Consider the following 20,936-nt stretch of genomic DNA (forward strand, 5'->3'; position numbering starts at 1 on the left):
AGAGCTGGAAAAGCGACCAAGAGCAGCGATTTCCCAAATGAGGGATCAGGAAGCACCTGGCTATACTCAGTTTTGCCTCTGATTGACAGAAGAGCTATCCAAAAGAGAAACGCAAGAAATATTAATATGTTTTTCAGTGATCTAGAGCTATGATGGAGAAATCTTTAGGACACACTAACAGGTTTTGCTTGAAGTGGAAAGTATTTGCCACCTCCCTCCCAGAAAGTCTTATTCCAAAACCAAGAAAGAAAAGCCTCCATTCTACAACTGAAGGAGTAGCAAAGAGCCAAGTTCACAGACGCAACTAGGCCAGCACTGGTACCATTGTACTGTCCTGAAGGAAGAAACCTTCATGCAAGCTGTTAGTACTGACAACAGTTTCTGCCTCTTGCCAGTGACAGTAGCACTCTGCTTCCAACCCTTCCTTGGAAACACTGCCTGCAGAAAGCTCACTGACCCACAGAATCAGGCAAGCCTACTGAAAACTTGGAAACAAATTCAGGAAGTTAATCATAGTCAGAGGATAAGCTAAGGCAGCAAGACATGGGACTTTAAACTTTGGCATAGAACACCATACGTGTGCCAGGGGCTTCATGGACTCTCTAGTGCTACCTGCCCCTTTCTGACAACCCAAAGTGCTGCATCTGAAGACTTGAGGGGATTCTACAGGGGGGTTGCGTGAAATGCACAAATCATTAGCTCCAGTCCACCTTTCTCATGCAATGGCACAGCGTCCTGAGTTAGATCCTCCTCCCTCTCCCAAAGGGTCATACACAGCACTCCACAGGTTCCTGAGGCCTCTACTCCTTCAGGGTTACCCACCACTGCCAGAAATATGCATTTATTTTCTTCCACCTTCTCTTTCCTCAGTGCACAGCAAATAGGAACTGAACTTTCCACCTCAGCCCACTTTGTTTTTTTTAAATTTCTTCCATCTCACTCCTGATCTGCAGCAGCCATTCTCACCTCAGGTATGGAAAAGTAGGGAAAGGAGGTGAAAGCAGGGGAAGAAACAATCATTGTGTGTATGTGATCAGTCAGGTCCAGAAGCCACTTGACCCAGAGAGATCAGAGTTTCCCCTACAACAATGGGTGAGCCTGGGAAGCAAATCAAGCAGACTGAATGATTTTTGGCAGAGAGAGAACAGTAGGAGTGGTACAGACCTCTTCCTCCTCAATGCGAGCAGGTTCAATCAGCAGATTATTGGCTTGATCAAACGACACCCCCTGTTAGGACAGGAACCAGCAAAGAGGCATGCGGATTAGTGGAGCATAAACCAAACCCGCCACCACTACCACCACCACCCAACACACAAATGCACACCACTCTGATAGGTCTGCCACACAGCACCAGAGCAGACCCCACTCACGCCACTCCTGATTACCACCTACCAGCAAGTACCAGCGACAGGGCTGCTCCCAGGGCTCACAACATGCAGAGTGTCAGCGCTCTGTGGCCCAGCTAACTGGAAGCTGCATCTTTAAGGCCATATTTTGTCTGTGTTGGCACTCTGAGGCTGTGACCACCAAGCTCACAAGCTGAACACTATTAACTGATTTTATCCTCTCTGTACCAAGACATTCAGTGAAGAAGGATTAAACAACACAGGAGAAAAGCACAAAGGGACCTCTGGTGCCACCCAGCTGCTGCACAGGAATGAAGCAATCCAAAATCAAACTGCATTGGTCCTTCCTGCAAAGGGAAGAGCCTCTGGTGGAACAGTGCGTCCTGCCAGACACCCAGCGATCCTGCTCCCAAATGAAGGAAACCTTAGAATTTCTCTTGAAAACCAACTGTCTTTGCAAAAAAACCCTCTGGTTTGAGGATTCAGCCTCCTGCACACCCTGTCCTACCTTCTTCAATGCATGCATGCAGCACCTCTTACTTGAACCTCCGCTGCACAGGGACACTGCTCCCCGCATTCCCACTTCTCAAAGGCAGCTCAGGAGGCAAGCTAATAAATCTCCCTTCATGGAGCAGGCATCCAACTCAGCCCCACAAAAGGAAAACTGTGATTTCCAGGCAGAAGACTTAGCCGATAACAAAGGTAACTTTCTGATAAATAACACCAAACCTGTGGTCTCAACATCTATGTAGACTTTACAGGTTTTACCAATGGGTCAGTGCATCCACAGCTTTGAGTCCCTAACTAAAATAAGCTTTTTGGGTGAGGGCATTTCCCAAGTATGGCAGCTCTTGGATGAAGGGGACTCAAGATGGCTTCACACATTCTTACAAGCAGCAGCAACTCCTTTTCATTCTGAAGAACTTCACAAACAGTAAGGAAACTACATGCCTCATCCCTAGGGAGCAAGGGACAAGCTTTATCAGCTTAGATACAGCAAGGCAAGCATCCACTGAGAGAAAGGCTCCAAAGCTAACTTCAGTGCAAGAACCTTGCCCTAAGCAATCTGAACTCCAGTGTGGGGTGGAAACGATCCCAACAGTCTGGAGTGTATGTGGTAACAGCAAGAACAGATTTGACTCCAGCATCTTCCACCAGTTCAGAGACTCACATCTCACTGATGAGATCTGTCGGTGTCAGACTATGATGAAGATTCAGCTACATCCTAATCCCCGCCTGGCAAATACACCTCACAAAATCATCACACCAACTTCATTAAGAACTGGTCTAACCTCATGCAGTGTCCCTCATCAGTATATTCTTATTCCACTGAGAGGATCTTCCTCAAGCAAGAATCTCTGTGTGTCCCTAACCAAACATGGTGATTCAGCTGAGTAGAGCCAAGGACCTCATATCTCATCAGCGCCCAGCATAACCAGAAAGGCCCATCGTGGCCCCATGGCAATGGCAAAACTCCAGAGCACAAGTTCCCCTAAATCCCAATGCACACTTCATCAGACTGCATCTGCGCTGGGGCAGGCAGAGGGTGGAACCAACGGGAAGGGCATGCTCCTGTCTGCTCTCACTATCCACTCCTCTCCAGGAAGCACTGTGGTAGAAAAACAAGTGTAAGCAGCCTGAACATAAGCCTGAGATTAGATCCATCCAGGGATAAAGCTCATCCTGTTGCAAATGAGGTGCAACAACCAGCAAGCAAGGAGGTGACTGAAAGGAATGGAAGAACCTGTCAGTGATGGGACAAAAGAACTGTTCCTGCAGCACAGAACACAACATCACACATAATGGGGAGGGTGCAAGAATCTGGATACAGCGCAAGGAGTCAGACATAAGCAACATAGCACAGCTCGTGGACAATCATATGAGCCCCAGAATGAACTTCAGCTCTCCCACCCTCAGCATATCTCTCCTGAAGTGCTGGAGCCTCCTGCCAACATTTTTGTTGGTACGACATCAGCCTGGTCGGTAGTTCAAATTAGCAGAAGGGAGGTCTGGCACCCCTCTGACCTTCCCCCCTCCCCACAAGACCTTACCTTCACTGATGGCTGAGCAGATAAAGCTCCATTCTTTCTGTCATCCTCATCCCACGCTTCCTCCTGATCCTCAGGCTCTGTGTTGTTATTGCAGCCTCCTAACTCCTCTTCCTCTTTGGGGACTCCATCACTGTTCAGTCCCTGCAGGAGTGCCACCACTGCCTCTGGCTTGGGCAGTTTAGTTATCTTAAAGTGTTTCTTATAATGGGGTGTGTCCTTGCGGATAAGCCTCTGTTTCTCCACTGGGAATGGTCGCTCTTCATCTTCATCCTCATCCTCACTCCGTATTAGTGTGTCCTCAGCAAAGTGCACAGTGGGCTACAATGGCAAAGCCCCAGAAAGGTTGTGAACCTCAGGTAGTGCAGAACCTGCTGTTCCCCCACTACCAACACAGGCAAAGCCAGTGTTGCTGCTTTTATGCTAAAGAAAATGCAGGAATACATGTTAAAATTTCACCATACTTGCCTTTTTCCATATTGACTCCTTCACCCAGACACATCTTCTGTCAGCTCCAGGGATTTAGGGCACTCAAACCTGTAACCCTGATATTCCCATAGTCCCTGTCTGGCTCCCACACTGTCCTTCCTAGTCTCCCATGGACCCAGCTCCCACAGGCTGCCTGAATCTCTACTTGCACTTGGCTTCCACAGCCTGTATTTGCCTCCAGTGATGCCCAAATCACACTCTGTACATCCATTTACCATTTTCTCTGAAACTTTCAAGTCCTTCTGCTTTTTATCACGACCCTGCTGCAGTTTCTAGGCTCCTACCTCATTGTATTCCACTTCCACATCTTCCTCCTCTTGGTCAGCAGCTTCCTTATGCTCCTCTTCAGCTCTGGGCTTTGCCTCCTTCTCCAGCTCCTGCATCTCAGGCACCTGCCCATTTGGCCAGCTCCTCTCTCCCTCCTCTCCCTGCTCCTCTCCCCTAAAGTCAGCAGAGGCAGTGCTGTTGGAAAGGTGGGAGTCCTCACTGCGATTTGACATGGCGCTCAGCCTCTTCTCCTGAGAAGATGATTGTAAAAGTCAAGATGGAAACCAAAGCAGCAGATGGAGCAATGTGGAGTGACTGGTGTGAGGTGGGGCATGAACCAGTACCAACAGAACCAGCTTTTTCTTCAGGCTGCCCGCTGTTTTCCCTGACAAGCCTGCTGCATCTCACCTAGGTCCACCCCTGTTCCACCATCTGTGTATGCATTTATTCTTAGTATCACACACCTGGGCAGCAAGATGCCTCCTCTGAGCACTCCGTTCCCATCATTCTTTACTGGGAATATCAGAACCTTCTTTTCCTCTCCCTGTGTTATGACAAAAGTGGTACCAATGCACACAATTCCCCTTACGCTGTTCTCTGTCTCCTGGCTACATCTCCTGCTTTATCTCAGTGGTCCCAGCTGACACCACAATGCAGATTCCAACCCTTGGAATCCAGGCAATCCATGCTCAGTCCCTTCCAATCCTTCCCAAAAGTAAGTTCTTTCTGCCCAGCTTACACACACTGCCTCCCCATTCCCCAAGTCCACTACATGTTCTCTATGGTTATCCATTTAGTGAACAGCACTCACTTCTGAGTTAGGAGAATTCAGGTCTGCATCAGGCTTTGCAGCATACACCTCATTGCGCCGAACTTCAATCACTTTCTTCATAACCTTCAGTTCACTGGGATGAGGAGTTGCTCTGCGCTGTAAGCCCTACCAAAGAAAAACACTCAGAGCAACATGTGCCATGCCTCAAGACTGGGCCACTTCAAATAACATGTTTTATCAGAGTGCTAGAGCCCCAGCTGGACATGATCTAAATGTCACATTGCAGGATCCGGTTTGGGCATCTCCACTACTATAGCCTGCAACTGGGAAGAGGGAAGAAATGGAGGCAGAGAACACTTATCAGTTCTCTCTCGGATATTATCCTGCTCTCCATCTGATAGAGGGATTGGGAGGAATTATAGAGATGTGAAGTTTTAAATTGTGCTTCAGGCTTAGTAAACATGAAACTGTCAACACAGAAACCCCTAAAGGAACACAGGGGTGGAACATCTTCTTAATCCCTCTGGTGTTTCTTAACATGTCTGACAAGCCCATATGCTACCAGAATTTGTGATGCTTACCTAGTTTCAGCCCAGCTAAGAGTCAAGAAAAACAGTATTCTAAAATTAATAAAAATGTTAAAAACAATCACACACACACCCCCCAAATCTCCAAACACCAGCAGCATACACGTGCTTCAAGGACAGATGCAAATACAATTTATTAGAAAGATTCAGATCTCCAGAGACTCTCTCTCCACAACATAAAAAGGGAAGAAAGTCCTGCAGGAGATCTAAACCAATAGAGTACTTGCTGAAAACTGAAACTTTTATCCTACCCTTTGCATCTGCAATTAAAGCAAAATGATCTTCCATAGTTTTTGAGGCTGGCTGTCTACAGTGTTTAGCTACTTTAGTAATATGATACTCCACAACATGGGCTTGCATCTGGTTCCATGCTTGGAGGGGTGGAGATTGCCTGGCTTGAGTTTGGCTGTGCAGCTCTTCCTCATGAGGGGGGTCAACTAAAATCCAGTCCTGACAGTGCTCTGACTATTAGTATCTCTGGACCACCCAAATGCTCCATGGACAGGTTAGCAGGTACAGCTCAACTCCCACGGGACAGCAGTCAAAATGAGAATCTGCACAAAGGCTCTCAGGGAATTATCTTTCATACCTGCTTGTCTCCTCAGGGCACCAAATGCCCTCTGGACTGCAAAAGTATTGTGCATGTCTGCAGCTGTATTACAAGGTGAAACACGAATGGCTCCCCATCTTAGGAAAAAAAGTTTAGATTGTGCCTATGTTTCCATAGGGAGCTAACAAGCCTCCAGAAACTCTTCTTACCCGTCTCTCAGCTCCAGACTCTTCTTCATCATCTACTTTCGGTTCATCCAGGAACTGAATCACACTGACTCTGTTTAAATTGGTGTCTGTCCAGCTCTCATCCACACTGTTCTGCAAAAGATTCTCTGCGGAGAAAGATAACACAGTGGGAGCTACTTTCTGAATGAGCAGGGTTTTAGACTTGGATGAAAGACAGTTCTCAACCCACTAGGGCACTTCTGTTATATCTGCCCATGGCATCAAACCATAAAGGCCTTGAGGACAAAGGATGTAGCTTCCAGATCTTGTCCCCTCTTGTACATCTCCCACCATTTCTATAGCAGCCTCTACAAAAGGACCTGAATGGTTCAGCTCTAGCACTCCTTACCCAAGAGCTAAGAAAAAAGGATTAAGGCACGAATCAGAAGTATTGACACAAGAATATCATCATGACAGAAAGAAAACTTCACAGACAATGAATTAACTACTTGGTCAATAGATCAAAGCAGAAGACTTGAAGACTAGGCTGCAGCTTCTTTACCACTTGGCAGAGAAGCAATTTCTCAGTTTTAACAATCTATGCCTTGGAAAGTTGCCACCAGCCATTCAGGAGCCTAGGTCTGCTACAGGTACCACAGTAAAGAACAGTCCAACCAAGCAGACAAGAAGGTTCAGGGCCTCTTCCCTACAGCACTCTCCAGAGTACACAGCACTGCAAACAGCATTCATAATGCAGTCTCTTACCTAGGCTAGGAGAGGGCTGCTGGGGAAGAAGGTAACAAGTGAGAACTTTTTCTCCTGTCTTTTCATCATCCTCTGTTTGGAATTTCAGCATGGGCTGGGACTGATTTTCTGCCAGCCATAGGGCTTTCAGGTTAAGATTTGTCAAAGCAAACGGCAAGTTCTGCAGTCTGCAAAAGAAAAGAAGAACTGCTGGTTAAACTTACTTGGTAACAAAGGAACTTCAACTCAGCTGCAGCCTCACCTGCACTGGAGAAGGACAGAGCCAAGCCACTGCAGGATCCCTCACTCTTACACTGAAGCAGCTGGCTCATGTTGCATATGGCTCTGCTACAGCCACAGACTGAACTCCAGTAATCCACCCTCACCAGTTTTTAGCAGAGCACAACTCCCATCAACTATGTGAAAATGGTGAACTTTGAAGAGGGGTTTGAAGACAGAAAAATTATGCTTTCACGGACCAGTATACAGGGAGCGTTCCAAACAGAAGCTCTGGTCAGCTTCCAACTGCTGCAAAAAATACTAGCCTCAGCTAACAGAACTGCAGCTAAAATGTGCAGAATCTTTCAGAATAGATCACAGATATTTGCACACTGTGGGGTTATGCACATCATAAACAAGGCTTTGGCACCAATCACCTGAGGACTGATGACACAAACTACAAAATCTGCAGGAAGGAAGACAGTGGACCAGGGATTTCCCCATATCTTTATTCCACAAATGGCAAAATGCCCCCCTGCTTCTGCACTAGTTCTACCCTGAATTCAAGAAACACAGAGAAGGGCTTAACGGGCAAAGCTTGATAGAGACATGCCCTTTTTCCAGAACCCTAAACAGCCAGCCTGGGCTTTTCCAAACAGCGGATCCTGGGATGAGCACAGATCCAGTGTCTCCCAAAAGACACCAGGGCCCAGCCCATGCTGCTCCTTCGCAGCAGCCTCCTCCGGAACATGCCTACAAGCCTGTTTACCCTTCCCGCTGCTGACCTGTTCCCGGCCACATCCAGGACGTGAAGCTCAGTGGTGTTGGCAAGCTCTGGTGGCAGAAGGGCCAGGCGATTGTCTCGCAAGGACAGCACGTTCAGATTGGCACAGCCTCCAATCTCAGCTGGAAGGGATGTTAGCCGGTTCCGATCCACGTTCAAGTTCGTCAGCTTGGCCAGCTTGCCAAGGGACTTTGGTAAGGCCTAGGAAGCAGATGAATCAGTAGTTGCAAAAGAGAAGAGCAGTGGAATAAAGGTATAAAGGCATAAAGCCCTCTATCTGGGGAAAAAAACCTGCATTCTGACCTAACATACACATTGTTTATAAAGTTCTCACTACAACTTTGGGACAGGTTTTTCCTCAGGCTTACACACTGCTACATGCCAACTCCTCACCTCAGCACAGCACACTCAGAACACCACTCAGAACACCACAGTTTTTTCCTGTTCTTCTGTCTATTCCCAATGCTTGGGTTTTAATGATCAAATCATGAGCAGTTTGGAGCAGGGCCATTTTAAATTACACTACTCCACGGCCCCTTGCCAAACGCAGCTTTTGATGTAGTCCTGCTCCCATCAGATTGGATGGGCTTCAGGACTGGCTATCCTAGAGCCAGCATCCTAGCTATCCTAGAGAACTTTTCAGAGGAAAAAAAAAAAACAGTAAGAGAAAGCAGCTTCCACAAGGGTCTTCTCAAGAGCCTGTGAGCTAGGTGAAACCCTGTGCATCAAAGCAGCTGAAGGGAGAGTAGCTGGAGCATGCTCAGGAATATGGCTCAGAGGCCAGAAGATGGGAAAAGATCCCTAGCATGTGGCTAAACTGAACAGCACAGGAGAGGAAGCATGGCTGCTGGTGTACTTACTGTCAGCATGTTCTCTGTCAAGATGAGTTCTGACAGATTTTCGCAGTCCCCAATTGACTCTGTCACCTCTGTCAGCCGATTCTGGTCCACCTTGAGGATTGAGAGCTGCTTCAGCTGACCTGGCCAGGGCAACAAGCTAGGTGTGAACTATGCTGCAGAGAAAATGATGCTGGTCTACATTCATCTGGCCTCCCATCAGGGATTATGTAACCTAACAATACAGGCACTACCTTTCTTCCCCACCAGGCTTGTTCACAGGTTTCACCTGGGCATTATGCAGATCAAGAACCTGAACTCGTCCTGTAGAGTTCTGCTCACCAGTATCATCTACTACTTCTGCACTCAACTATTGCGACTATGTCCATCAAGCCCTAATACCTTGTTACATACACTCTTGCTTGAAGCCCCCCTGCCAGGAGCACTGCCAAGGCAGTGAAGTCCTGCACTGCTCCCCATCCTGCAATACTCACCAATCCCATCCGGAATGCATTCCAACAGGTTCTGTGACAGGAGCAAGTCTGTCAGTGCTACTAGCCCACTGACCTCATTGGGCAACTGCTCCAGTTTGTTCTCTGACACATCCAGACAGACCAAGCGGCGGAGATTGCCCAGCTCCTAGAATCAGAAAGGAGATGCTATGGCTCGAGGGAGCACCTGAGGAAGGGAGCAAAGTGGTGAATCAATGGCCCTGAACAGGTACTCACTGGAGGCAGGGCTGAGAGCTGGTTCCGGTCTAACCAAAGCTCACGCAGGTTTGGTAGCGCTCCCAGAGTATCTGGCTGTAACAGAGCAGGACAGTAATAGCATCACTCGCTTCCACAGGGCAGAAGCTGCTCTAGGATGCTACAAATCACACCACACCTCTGCAAAGCTAGACATTGTTATTGCTTTCTCACCTCCTAGAACCATTCACCAAATGGTTTATGAAGCTAACATGTTGGTGTGCCACAATATAGCAGCACATATGTTTGGAAATGTCTGGGGTGGCATACTGGCTGCAGAAGGTCCCAACAGGAAACATGGGACAACAGCAAGGACTGTCTGGTAGCAGGCAAGACAAGAACTAAACAGGGTTTTGGAAATTCTGGCCTTACGGAAGAAATGAGTCTTTCTCCTCTTCCTCCTCTCAGACATGAAAACAAACATTTGGACAACACTGGCCAACTCAACATGATATAGCAGCACCATCAGCAATGGTATACATATATTCATAGCATCACTCCACAAACACCACACACGCTGATTAGCATTTGGGTTTGGAGTTAATGCACCACTGGAGTGTGGTTCACGTGTCAGACAACTGTTCTCACAAGTAAGCTGCAGCCTTGCGCGTAGCAAACTGCATGAACTCCTTTGCCTCCCAGTTTAGAAGGGCTTTCTGCCAAAAAGCATTCCAGAACATTAAGAGCAGGATTCAGTAACAGCTTAATCCATAGCTGCAAAATTAAAGAATATCACCAGAGGTCCCTGAATGTCAAGACAAGCTGGATTTCGAGACTGTGCACTGGCTCTCAGCATACTTACACTCAGAGCCCTCCATGGATGCACCCCAGTCCAGAGGGAACACACCCCATGTTTGGCTGAGTTCACTGCCAGGAACAACATGGAATGGTCCTGCACTTTGCAGTAGACAAATCAAATCACAAAGGAGAAAGGCAGAAAGTTGGCCTAGCAGAAGTGAAAAACAACAACTGGGGGCAGTGCAACACAGAAGAGAAAGGAAGAGTCTCACTGGAAAGGAAGATCCTTAGGCAGCTAGATAGCAAGAATTAACATCCCAGAGCAAAAGTGCTTGGAAAGAGCAGAGGAAGCTGTGCATGAGGACAACAGGAAGCAAGACAAGGGCCAACACATGAAGAGAACATTATTCTGGGAACAATGACTAGGCCATGGTGGGCAGATCAGAATCTTCTCAAACAACCTGTGGGTCTATTTCTTTGCATTTCAGAGGAAAAACCACTTGCTCCCACAGAGGTACAGGGTTCTGCCCCTACCAACCACCCATATTCCCTCCCCACCACCCCTCACCTACCAGTACTTCCAGGTCATTGCCACCAAGATCCAACTGTTCTAACTTGACAAGGAAGGACAATGAACTGCAAGATACAAGGAGTAGAGAGGGGAAGAGAGGAAAAAAAAAAAAGAAAGAAGGAATAGAAGGTTAGCATCTGGGACACATATCTCACAAATTACATAGTTTTTAATAACTCCTGAAACAGGTGGGGCAATTCTGACCTTTTTCGTAGTCCCTCTGAGCCAAGCGGTTTAGGGGAGTGGGTACCTTTCCCCAAGCCAGACCACCTGCACCGGGCAATTGGGTTCAGTAGCACCAGCACTCCCAAAGTGGCCAGTTTCCACGCTGTCACCAATTTACCTTCTCCCCCTCCCACCGTAAAATACTCTTTGAGCAAAAACATGACAGATGACAAGCCACACCTTAACACTGCTGCCCATTTTTGTAGCAAGGATGGGGACCTGGGCACAGACTAACAGATAACAGAAGAGAGTCAGCAGAGGACAATACATACTTGGGGAGCAAGGGAAGCATAGCTGCAGGGAGAGGCAGGAATGACAAATTCAACAGCCTCAGTTTCCCTGAATGGGATGCCCATGCTGCGTAAAAGAAAGGGAAAGACAACACTGGCATGACATCTCAGAAGAGGTCAAGACATACAGACAAGAAGCTCACTAGGCAAGATGCTGCAAGAAGCTTTCATGGGAACCAAAGCCTGTCAACACTGGTGGTCCAAGGATGTGCCCCGAGTATCCAAACACATTATGACCTGGTGACATAAAAGCCTGCAGTCTACAGCCCCACAAAACCAGAATTCAGTTCTTCTGACATAGCCCAGGTGTTCATGTGTCCTCAGCTCTCAGTCCTACTCCATCAACTCCAACTCCCACTACCCCAGACAGGGGTTGCTGTCTCTCACTTTACACTAGGGCAGAACTGCCATCTCAGCCCTGACCACTTCCCCAGTAGGGAGGGTCTTCAGTTCTCTTGATTCTCTTCATAAGAAATTGTCCTAATATAGAAATCACTATATTTCTCTGGAAATAGAGCTATACATCTCAACGCCATCCAAACTAAGGAAGTTGGGAGCTGCGAATCTGTGAGAAAGCAACAAAAGAGTTCTGTCTTAACTGGGCTGGGCTATAAAAATATTTGGGCTACACAGGAAAACCAAGTTTTTACCTTAGGCAGTGGTGGATTTTGAGATACTGTATTAACTCAAGCAAAGGTTTATCAACAGGATCATCAAAAGGATTCTCTTGTATAGCAGTCTCTCATTATGAGTGTACATTTGCTCTTTGACTTCTCTGAAGGACGAAGCAGCCTTGACTGTCCCTTCACACCTTCATGGTTTTAATTCCCAAAATAGGGACAAGTGAGCTGTGGAATCCATGTTGATATATGAGGTCTTGCAAAATGCCTCAGTATAGATCACCCTCCGCTATTCCATGAGAATACATCAACAAGACCTAGCCTTCCCAAATTATTGGCAAGCTGCATCCCATCTGCGTGGGAGAGATGAGGAGTGATAATCAGCTGTACAAGATGAACTGTTTCAGAACTCAGTTGACAACAGAAGACTAACCAATTAAATGAAATTTTGACAAGTAAAGGTCATTGCAAGCTGGATCTTTTAAGGAGCTCAACAACAACAAAAATCAAAAGGACACTGATGCATTATGCAGTCACAAATTCACAGTATTGAAGCCCATCTACCTACTGGGTTCAGTAACCTTGAAAAAATGAAAGCATTATCCATTTTGATAAGTCATGCTACTCTTTGAAAAAATTACTTGGACTTCGTTTAGAGCCGCTCTTGGGCACAATCTGCAACCAGACTAAGTACAAGAGCTTCAGACCTGGGTAAAGTACCTGACACTGAAATTTCTTTAGCCATTGATTTCGATCTCATATTTGACTGGCATATCTGGTGAAATTGCCTTGGCCTTCAAGATCCTCTTCTACTTTTGGAAATCATCCAAAAGTAGAATCTGGGGAATTAGGGAAAGATGAAAAAGAAGCTGGAATTGTACTGCAGAATGATTATCAAGCCTGGACTTATCTTTCAGAGATAAAAAACCCAAATTCATAGCATGCTACAAGTATCTTGCTGGATGGCATACAAATCTAACATAGGGAAACAAGGGAGCACTAGGCATGAGGTATCTCCCCAGAAACCATATGGGTTTGGTCACAGACTGAATTCTCAAACTCCAGATACTTGCTGGTTCCTAGGTGGTGAAAAGCCATTGGGACAATTCTTCATTGCAGTCTGAAAGCCCAACATTGGATGTAGCTATTGCACCTCTTCGTTTATATGGTGCATCACAGTGGTGGTAGCTGTCTGTATGAACACAAAGAACACATGGAACAGAGAGCAGTGGGTCCCAACACCAGGACCCAAACTTCTCCTGCTTGCCTGTTCTCAACCTGGCATAAGAAGCTTTGGCTCTCAGGTTCTCCCTTGTGGCTATATTCCATGTGGGGCCACCTCAGCTGGTCTTTTAATATCGCCTTTCTGTGACAGGGTGTTAATGCTGATAAATTCTGTGCAGAAAAGATCCAGTGACTTTGGCATCAGAGACAAGATGACAGTGTTAATTTGAACTATGCTTCTACATTGTGTAATCACCAGATGTGAAGCCTGGGAACTGCGCAGTGCAGACTCTTTCAGCTCCTTTTTGGAAGTGTCTTGTCCTCTGGGTCAAAGTTGACACATGAATTCTACAAGCAGATATAACTGATGTCATATAAAGCCTGGACTTGCAGGTCCCAGAGGAAAATAACCATCAGAAGAGCATATGCCTGAGTCAAGGCAACATCTCACAGTGAGGGAGGCATGGCCATCACAGAAGAAGCAAGACTAAAGCCCTAGCTGCTTAGAGTCTCAAAGCCTTGTTTGAACACTGTATCATCAGATGCTCCTTTGCCCTCCTTTTTAAATAAAGCACAGGAGCAACGGGGGTAAGTACAGGTAGCCAAATTGAATACTTGCCATGAATAGTAAAGAGGGCACTGGGGAAGGTGACAATAGTTGCATGCTTCACACATTCACTGAGGAGTTTGTGTGGCCCCAAAACACACTGCTATTCAAAAAGAAGTCAGGTAGAATCCCTTCCAACATATATTCAAGGAAGACTGGGGAAATCATCAGTTGGATGCATAAGCAGGCAGAAAAAAAGCTGACAGCACTAATGTAGCTTAGAAAACTCAATAAACAACTCTTATGGGCTTCAAACCAGAGATTAACATACAGACTCATTAGTTCTCCACATCCTATCTACCTGATAGCATCAGCTGTACCAACCAGATCCTCTACCAGGAATTCATCTCTGTCCCTAACCCTCTGAAACTTTTAACAAGACTTACCTCTTCTCTCTTGCTGGCTTATTTTTTGTCTGCTGCAGGAAAGCCAGTTATCCCACCCATTCCCACAAACTGCTCAGTACCCAAGAAAACAGAAATGTGAGAAGCAAAATGTAACTTCAGCCGTATTCTGCTGCTCTTCAAATTATGAACGTCACTGTATACAGAGTTCTTCCTATACCCACATCAGTACATTCTTCTCTCTTTTTCCAGAGGAATCCGTCATCTGCTCCGAAAAATGGTTCTCACCACTTCCAGCAGCTTTCTTGTGGAACCCTGTCTATTTCAAATCAATCCTGACACAGAGGCTGAGTGCAGACTGAACATCCTTCTAAGCCCTGTACCATCTCTCTCCCTCCTCACCCCAATTTACAGAAATCCAGCAAGATGCAGCTAATTTATGCAAAGCCTTGAGCCCTCCCAAGCAAAGTGCTAGAGCCTGTACTACAGAAACAGCAAGTCCCTGAAGAATCAGTAAGAATGATCAGGCAGGAGACTCCTTGAAGCCAACAAACAGACACTCACGTGGGGAGAGACTTTAGAAGGTTCTCACGTAGCTCCAAAGTCACCAGGTTTGCTAAACTGCAAGATAAAAGGGAGCAAGAAAGACAGATTCACTGAACGGGGCTTCAGGGATACAAGGAGATGCTCATATCCCTTCCCATGGAACCACCCCTCATGACCTGCACGAATGCATATACATGAGTATGTGTGTACACATGAATGGAGATGACAGGGGAAAACAAAAAACAAAGAGGATCTTAAATGACTTCTTATGAAGGTGACTGCTTATTGCAATATCATGGGGAAACAACACTGTGCCCAAACTCAGGACAAGGAAACATGGTATCACATACAGGACTGTTTGTCCAAAAAGATAACATCCCTCATGTGTAGAAAGCCAAATCCCATAGCGGGGGCACTGCAGCCCATGGGCTTTGCCTTGGCCATTTGCTAGCAGCATAAATCATTTCAACATCATCGGACAGACCACACCTGTTTGGAAAGGGGCAAATGGGCACTCATAAAATAAGGAAAGATGGAGGATTTGGGAAGCCTGGATGCACTCCTTGCCTGTCCCACAGACCACAGAGGAGGAGAAGCAGCTGAGACCAGGAAAGGAACCTTTTTAGAAAGCTTGTCTTTTAACAAGAATAATGCTTAGAGGTCCTTACACAGTATGTTCAGTACAGTGGCAAGCTATAACTGGGATGGCACGCTCTTTCCCTCGAAGTCCTGCTAGTGTCACCACCCAAACAGCATGGTGTCCCCACCCCACCCCTCCTCCCCATTATGAGGAACGGGGGCATACTCACTTGCCAATGTCATTGGGGAGGCTCTGCAGGGACACATCATTCAGGGCCAAATGGCCAAGGCTCCGAAGCTGTGTGAAGCCCTCTGGAAGCCTGTGAAAACATGACAGAACAAACCACCACTAATTCTGTGCACAAAACAAGCCCTAAATTCCTCACTTAAAACCCCCAAAAGCCAGTCTTATCCCAGTTGGTATCAACATGTGGAAAGTAGAAGAGCAGCAACCAACTCTGACCCTGGCTCCTGATCCAGGATATGCCCCATTTCCAAGACAACAATACCCCCTTGCACCAAAGTCACTACATGTCCAAGTGTGCAAACTTGGCTCTGCAGTATTCAAATACGAATCCCAGACTAAATTATGCCATGTGATCATTCAAACTTGCAAGCAGGGAAGGCTACCAAGTAATCCAAATGCCCATCTAAGGATATTTCTGCAGATGACATGGCAGCATTCCCCAGGACCAAGTAGTATCATCATAACAGCTCTAAGGTGCAATAGAACAGGGAAAGACTGTGAAAATGAGAAATGCTTTGCTGTTCACAGGCAGTTCCTGGAGCTTCCATGCCCCATTGCTCACAACACACATCTTACAACTCTGGGACGCAAAAAGACTCTGACAAATAACTTCTAGCGTAGAAGTGATGGTCATTCCTGTGATACAGGGATTGTCACCGGCTGGAAAGCTTGCCCCATTCTGGCAGTGTCTGGCACCACAAGAGGGAAGCAGAGAGTTAAATCTATTTAAAGGGTGACTTGCGCAGTGCTTGCCCAGAAGCACAAAGGGCAGGAGGCATCTGGAGTCAGACTGGCATCTACAGGGACCCTGGCAGACAATGCATCAAGACACCACTGCCTGAAAGCACGGTTCACCAAGGCAGAGGAGCCACACTTAAATTCCCAAAACATTAGGGATTAAGAGCTGTAGAGACAGAAGACTGAAGAGACAAGGCAGAGAGCCCTGTTCTTGGACATAGCTCTGAGCACTGGGATACCAGGGAAACTGGCCAAACATAGAGTTCAAAGGACAGCCATCTTAAGTTATAAATAAGAAAGAGAGCAAAAAGGACTGACTGACAGAGAGCAGAAAATACCATGCAGGCCTTTCTCTATTCCTCTGTAGTACGAGTCCACATCCATTCTGGTTTGTGCACCAGGGTGAAGGGCTGGGGAAGGAGTAACAAACTTATTCCAAGAGGACAAAAGTCCTCACCATTCACACCAGTGGCAACAGTATGACTAAAGGCTCATCAGTCCAAGCCATAGGCTCTGCAGAAGAGGGAGCACACACCAGCTCTTCCCTATGCGGAGCATTCCACCTGTCAGGAGAGCAGACATCATGGCAAAGGCAGGGTGATCCTAGGCCTTGACTTCAAGGGAAGACAATTACAAGGTGAAGACCAGAGAAAGCTAGGGAGAATGAGGAACTTCAACTCTCATACTCAGCTGGACAAAAGGGTTGCATATGCCTTCCTACCTGGAGAGAGGATTCCCACTGAAGTCTGCGATTTCCAAGGATTTGCAGAATTTGATGCTTTCAGGAATTTCTGGAATGTCTGGAAAAAAATACATGAAAGAAAAAAAGAGGCTTGAGAAGAGCCTATCATGTGGAAAATGGGACACCAGGTACCGGTGACAGCCTAAGACACAGTAAGACAAACATATTTTCTTAGCTCCGGACCCATGAGAGCACTCTGCAGGACTGCGAAAGGGTACTGCCTCTTCTAGAACATGAGTGCACAAGGTAGTACTGCTACACTGAGAGAAGCAGGGCTGTGGGGCACCCACTCCCCATTGAGCTTTGACCTTACCGTTACGGGAGATGTCCAGTTCCACCAGTTGCATGAAGTTGGCAACCTCAGGGGGAAGTCTCTGGATTTCATTGTCACTCAGACCCAGCTTGCGCAGGTTCAGAAGCCTAAAGAATGGCTATGACAGGAGAGAACAAAAATGGGTCAGCAGAAGTTCTGTGGGAAACCTGTCTTCTCACCTCAGGGCAAACCTGAGCATCCATCCCTGGAGAAGACAACTGCCTTCTCTTATAACCTCTGTCCTGGTGAGGTCCTCAGAGTGCAGTTGCTGCACAGATTAGAACCCCAATTAAGGTCTACAAGAGACGAGGGTGAAAGAAGAAAAGCATTTAATGAGTTTACCTTGACGATTCATTTAACTTCTCTATTATCCCACTGCTCTTCTCCCTCCCTTGTAGGATACAAAATGGATGTTCCTTGTTTCCTAAGATAACAGTTCATCTTAGCCATTCAAATACTATCATCATGAGGAAGTCACTATAAAGCAGCTTGCCCACAGACACTACAGTGTTTATGAGTCTGGTCCACAGAAGCCGACAAAGGAGAAACATAAGGGGACTTCCAGACCAAAGTCCTGTCCCTGCTGTAACACACATCTGCCATACAGTACGTTTTGTCAGAACATCAGTGACAGGTGCCTACAACAACAGGGAAAGTGTTTGTGCCACTTGTACCAGAAAAGAAAAGGAGCAGGCAAACTATCTGTAGGGCCCAAGTAACAAAGAATTAGAGAAGGAAAGAAAATTCCTTTCTAGAAACAGCACAGTCATAGAAGTATTGACTGGAAGGGACCTCTAGAGGTCTCGTAGTCTAACAGCATCCAACTTTTCTTCACACCTATCCTTATTCTCAGAAGGCAGTTATTATATTAGATATAAATGGTAAATTACAAGATTCATCAATCATATTCTTTCTAGACACCAACATCCTCTCAGTAAGTTTACTAAACAACATACTATAATTATCAACTGAACAAATCTTGCAGATGCTTCTAAGTATTGTCAGACATAGGATACTAGACAGGATGGCTGTGGTGTTTGCTGCATTTCCTGGATCATTTCAGGGTGCCTGGGAATAACAAACAGACAATATTGGGCCACTGCAGAAAATGAGACAGTTTTAAGAAGTTTACCCATAATCCACAAATAGATAAAGGCAGAGACTGTTGCACACACACATAGCAACACTGTGTCGCCGATTGCGTGCTTGGGTTCTGCCACAGCACAAACAAGTGCTCTAAGTCACCTCTAACACTTTATGAGTTTTAGATGGCCAAACCTTAAGCAGCTAATAACTCAACCCATGATGCAAAAGAAAGTAGCGATGAAGCTAGGAACAAGCTCAGGTCTACAAAGTGACACACAGAAGCCACTTCTAATCCATGTAATCATCCTGTCTGTCCTATGCCAGAGGCAGAGAGGAAGTTACAGTAAGCAACAGAAGATGTAATCACAGGATTACTTACAGATCAGAAAACATGTCCAGAGAGTCAGGGATGCTTACACAGACCACACTGAGAAGGACCAAACAAGAATTTGAGGTCTGAACCTTCTTTCTCAGTTGCTTTTCTGGTAATCCATCTGCATAAAAGGTTGCTGAAATGTACCTCCCCAGGCATGGTTGTGGGGTTATTGAGATTTGTTCAAGTTCAGGGTCATGGGACGCCCACAACTATCACCCATAACATCGCAAAGAACGATGATACAGACCAGACAAGGGAGGGGTAGGGAAAGAAAAGGTGATACACAACATAACCGTGAAAAGATACACAGACCGTAAAGAGAGCAGCTTGCCCCACTAGAAGGGATGAAGATGAGGTCTAATAATGTAACTTGAGAAGTTTCTCTGCTGTAGATCAAAACCTCTGCAGTTTCCCATAGAGATGTCTTAGTCAGGAAGCTCTGCTGGGTACAAGTGCACGTTTGAGGGACTGCAAAACACAACACGGCCTTTGCTACATGGAGGTTGTCGTGCTTCCACATCACTCCCCATACTGAAAGGGAGAAGTGCTCTGGGACGAACAGCAATGATATGAAATTCATACTCCTGAGGTCCTAAAGTAGTACAGGAGACCATAATAAGTAAAAAAAAGAAGGAAAAAAAAAAAAGTCCTCTTGACACTGAACAGCATAAGTTCTTTTTAATTCAGTTTATCTAATGCAAATCAGTGTAGTAAGAAAGGAAGTAGGTGAAAGTCTAAATGACAACAAAGGCTCAAGCCAGAGCAGGAGGTTTAGAGACTTGATTTGCTATTGTTTCCTAGACCCTTCTCCTAATTTTAGAATGCAAGGAAATTCCAGGCAAGACATTGTGTTGACCTGCTAGAGTCTACAAGCTGGAAAATAACAACGGGAACAGAACATCTAAAGTCCAAACTTCTAGCACTTCTGCCTACAGATTTCAGGCAGTCTCAAAATAGATGTGCACACTTAAAAAACAAACTAGAATAAACTAGAATAAAATCATGCTATATGTTGCAGTGCAACATATATGGGAAGCATTTATTGACACAATAGAGATTTAGGAGCTAACTATCTGTGGGGCAAACTCGTAGCTGTGAACATTGACTTTGGTTTTACCTACAGTTAAGTTTTACTTTCTTAGCTAGGTCATCAAAATCAAAACAACATAACACTTCTTTGGCACAGCAGTTGCATCCATACAGTTTATTGCAATTTAACAGAACAAACTGCGTAACAGGCCTTTTACAAGCATAACTACCTTACTGAAAATAATCAGAATCTACATGCACACAGACATGCCTGTGAAGCCAAGAGCAGACCAAGCCTAAGCCTCAGAATTAGGCTGTCATGACAATTTCACAATGCTTCCCAATGCATCCAATTAACTTTGCTTCATGGAGACATCTACTAAATATAACGTTCCAAAATACCTTGCTTTGTGTGCTATTTTTTTATATCAGTTAAACAGCATTTTTTTCTCCCCCAGCTTTTTCTTTAAAAAAAAAAAAAAAAAAAAAAAAAAAAAGGTAAAACAAAACCTCCAAAACCAAAACCTCACAGTGCTGACAGACTATTATCAGATCTGTACACAATTTTCCATTCAGCAAACCGCAAGGCAGCAAGAGTAGTACAACCCACTTCTTAAGATTCAGTTAAGCTGGACTTTAATAAAATATTTTGATGTGACAAAAATTCAAACTAGTAAAAAGTCATCAGTGGACTTCACAGAAAACAAATGCAGAACTACAGTACTCCCATGCAAGAATTAAGATTTTATATTTGGGGAAAAAAAAAAAGAAAAAAAAAGAACGTTAAGCAGAATCCAAGTAAGCCACCATGTCTACTCTGACTAGCAAAACCTTCTTGTTAATTGTTAGGTACCAGCCACTCACTCATCATTAACCCCTTACCAACAGGATTGTGTCAATTAAATACTGCTAGCTGAAGCACAGATACACCAGCAAGTCTGTATTTTCCCTTGACAGACTGCTTTGCTCATGAATATCTTTACTATAGTCGCCCAAACAGTTTTGCCAACAGAGCATACTGATGTTTCCATAACCAGTCTAGTAGACTTAACCACTGTTGCATCATAGAAATGCAAAGGTGGACCAGCACTGCTGAAGCAAATAAA

General features: G+C 45.6%; 1 protein-coding gene across 3 annotated transcripts in view; it reads right to left on the reverse strand.

The window, feature by feature from the left end:
- The window catches only part of SCRIB (scribbled planar cell polarity protein), a 120,042-nt gene that overhangs the window by 81,653 nt on the left and 17,453 nt on the right, over window positions 1-20,936 (reverse strand). For all 3 annotated transcript variants that reach the window (XM_010566785.1, XM_010566783.1, XM_010566784.1), the window contains exons 2-16: window positions 17,340-17,457; window positions 17,006-17,084; window positions 15,530-15,619; window positions 14,739-14,795; window positions 10,866-10,929; window positions 9,538-9,612; window positions 9,304-9,448; window positions 8,834-8,952; window positions 7,975-8,174; window positions 6,992-7,158; window positions 6,269-6,393; window positions 4,962-5,087; window positions 4,168-4,401; window positions 3,398-3,715; window positions 1,165-1,227 (exon numbers count right to left, since the gene is read on the reverse strand). In XM_010566785.1, the coding sequence (XP_010565087.1) occupies window positions 1,165-1,227; window positions 3,398-3,715; window positions 4,168-4,401; window positions 4,962-5,087; window positions 6,269-6,393; window positions 6,992-7,158; window positions 7,975-8,174; window positions 8,834-8,952; window positions 9,304-9,448; window positions 9,538-9,612; window positions 10,866-10,929; window positions 14,739-14,795; window positions 15,530-15,619; window positions 17,006-17,084; window positions 17,340-17,457 (1,980 nt within the window). The remainder of the gene's footprint in view (window positions 1-1,164; window positions 1,228-3,397; window positions 3,716-4,167; window positions 4,402-4,961; window positions 5,088-6,268; window positions 6,394-6,991; window positions 7,159-7,974; window positions 8,175-8,833; window positions 8,953-9,303; window positions 9,449-9,537; window positions 9,613-10,865; window positions 10,930-14,738; window positions 14,796-15,529; window positions 15,620-17,005; window positions 17,085-17,339; window positions 17,458-20,936) is intronic.

Source organism: Haliaeetus leucocephalus, unplaced genomic scaffold (assembly GCF_000737465.1).
Source record: "Haliaeetus leucocephalus isolate CR32 unplaced genomic scaffold, Haliaeetus_leucocephalus-4.0 Scaffold218, whole genome shotgun sequence".
NCBI classification, from domain to species: Eukaryota; Metazoa; Chordata; class Aves; order Accipitriformes; family Accipitridae; genus Haliaeetus; species Haliaeetus leucocephalus.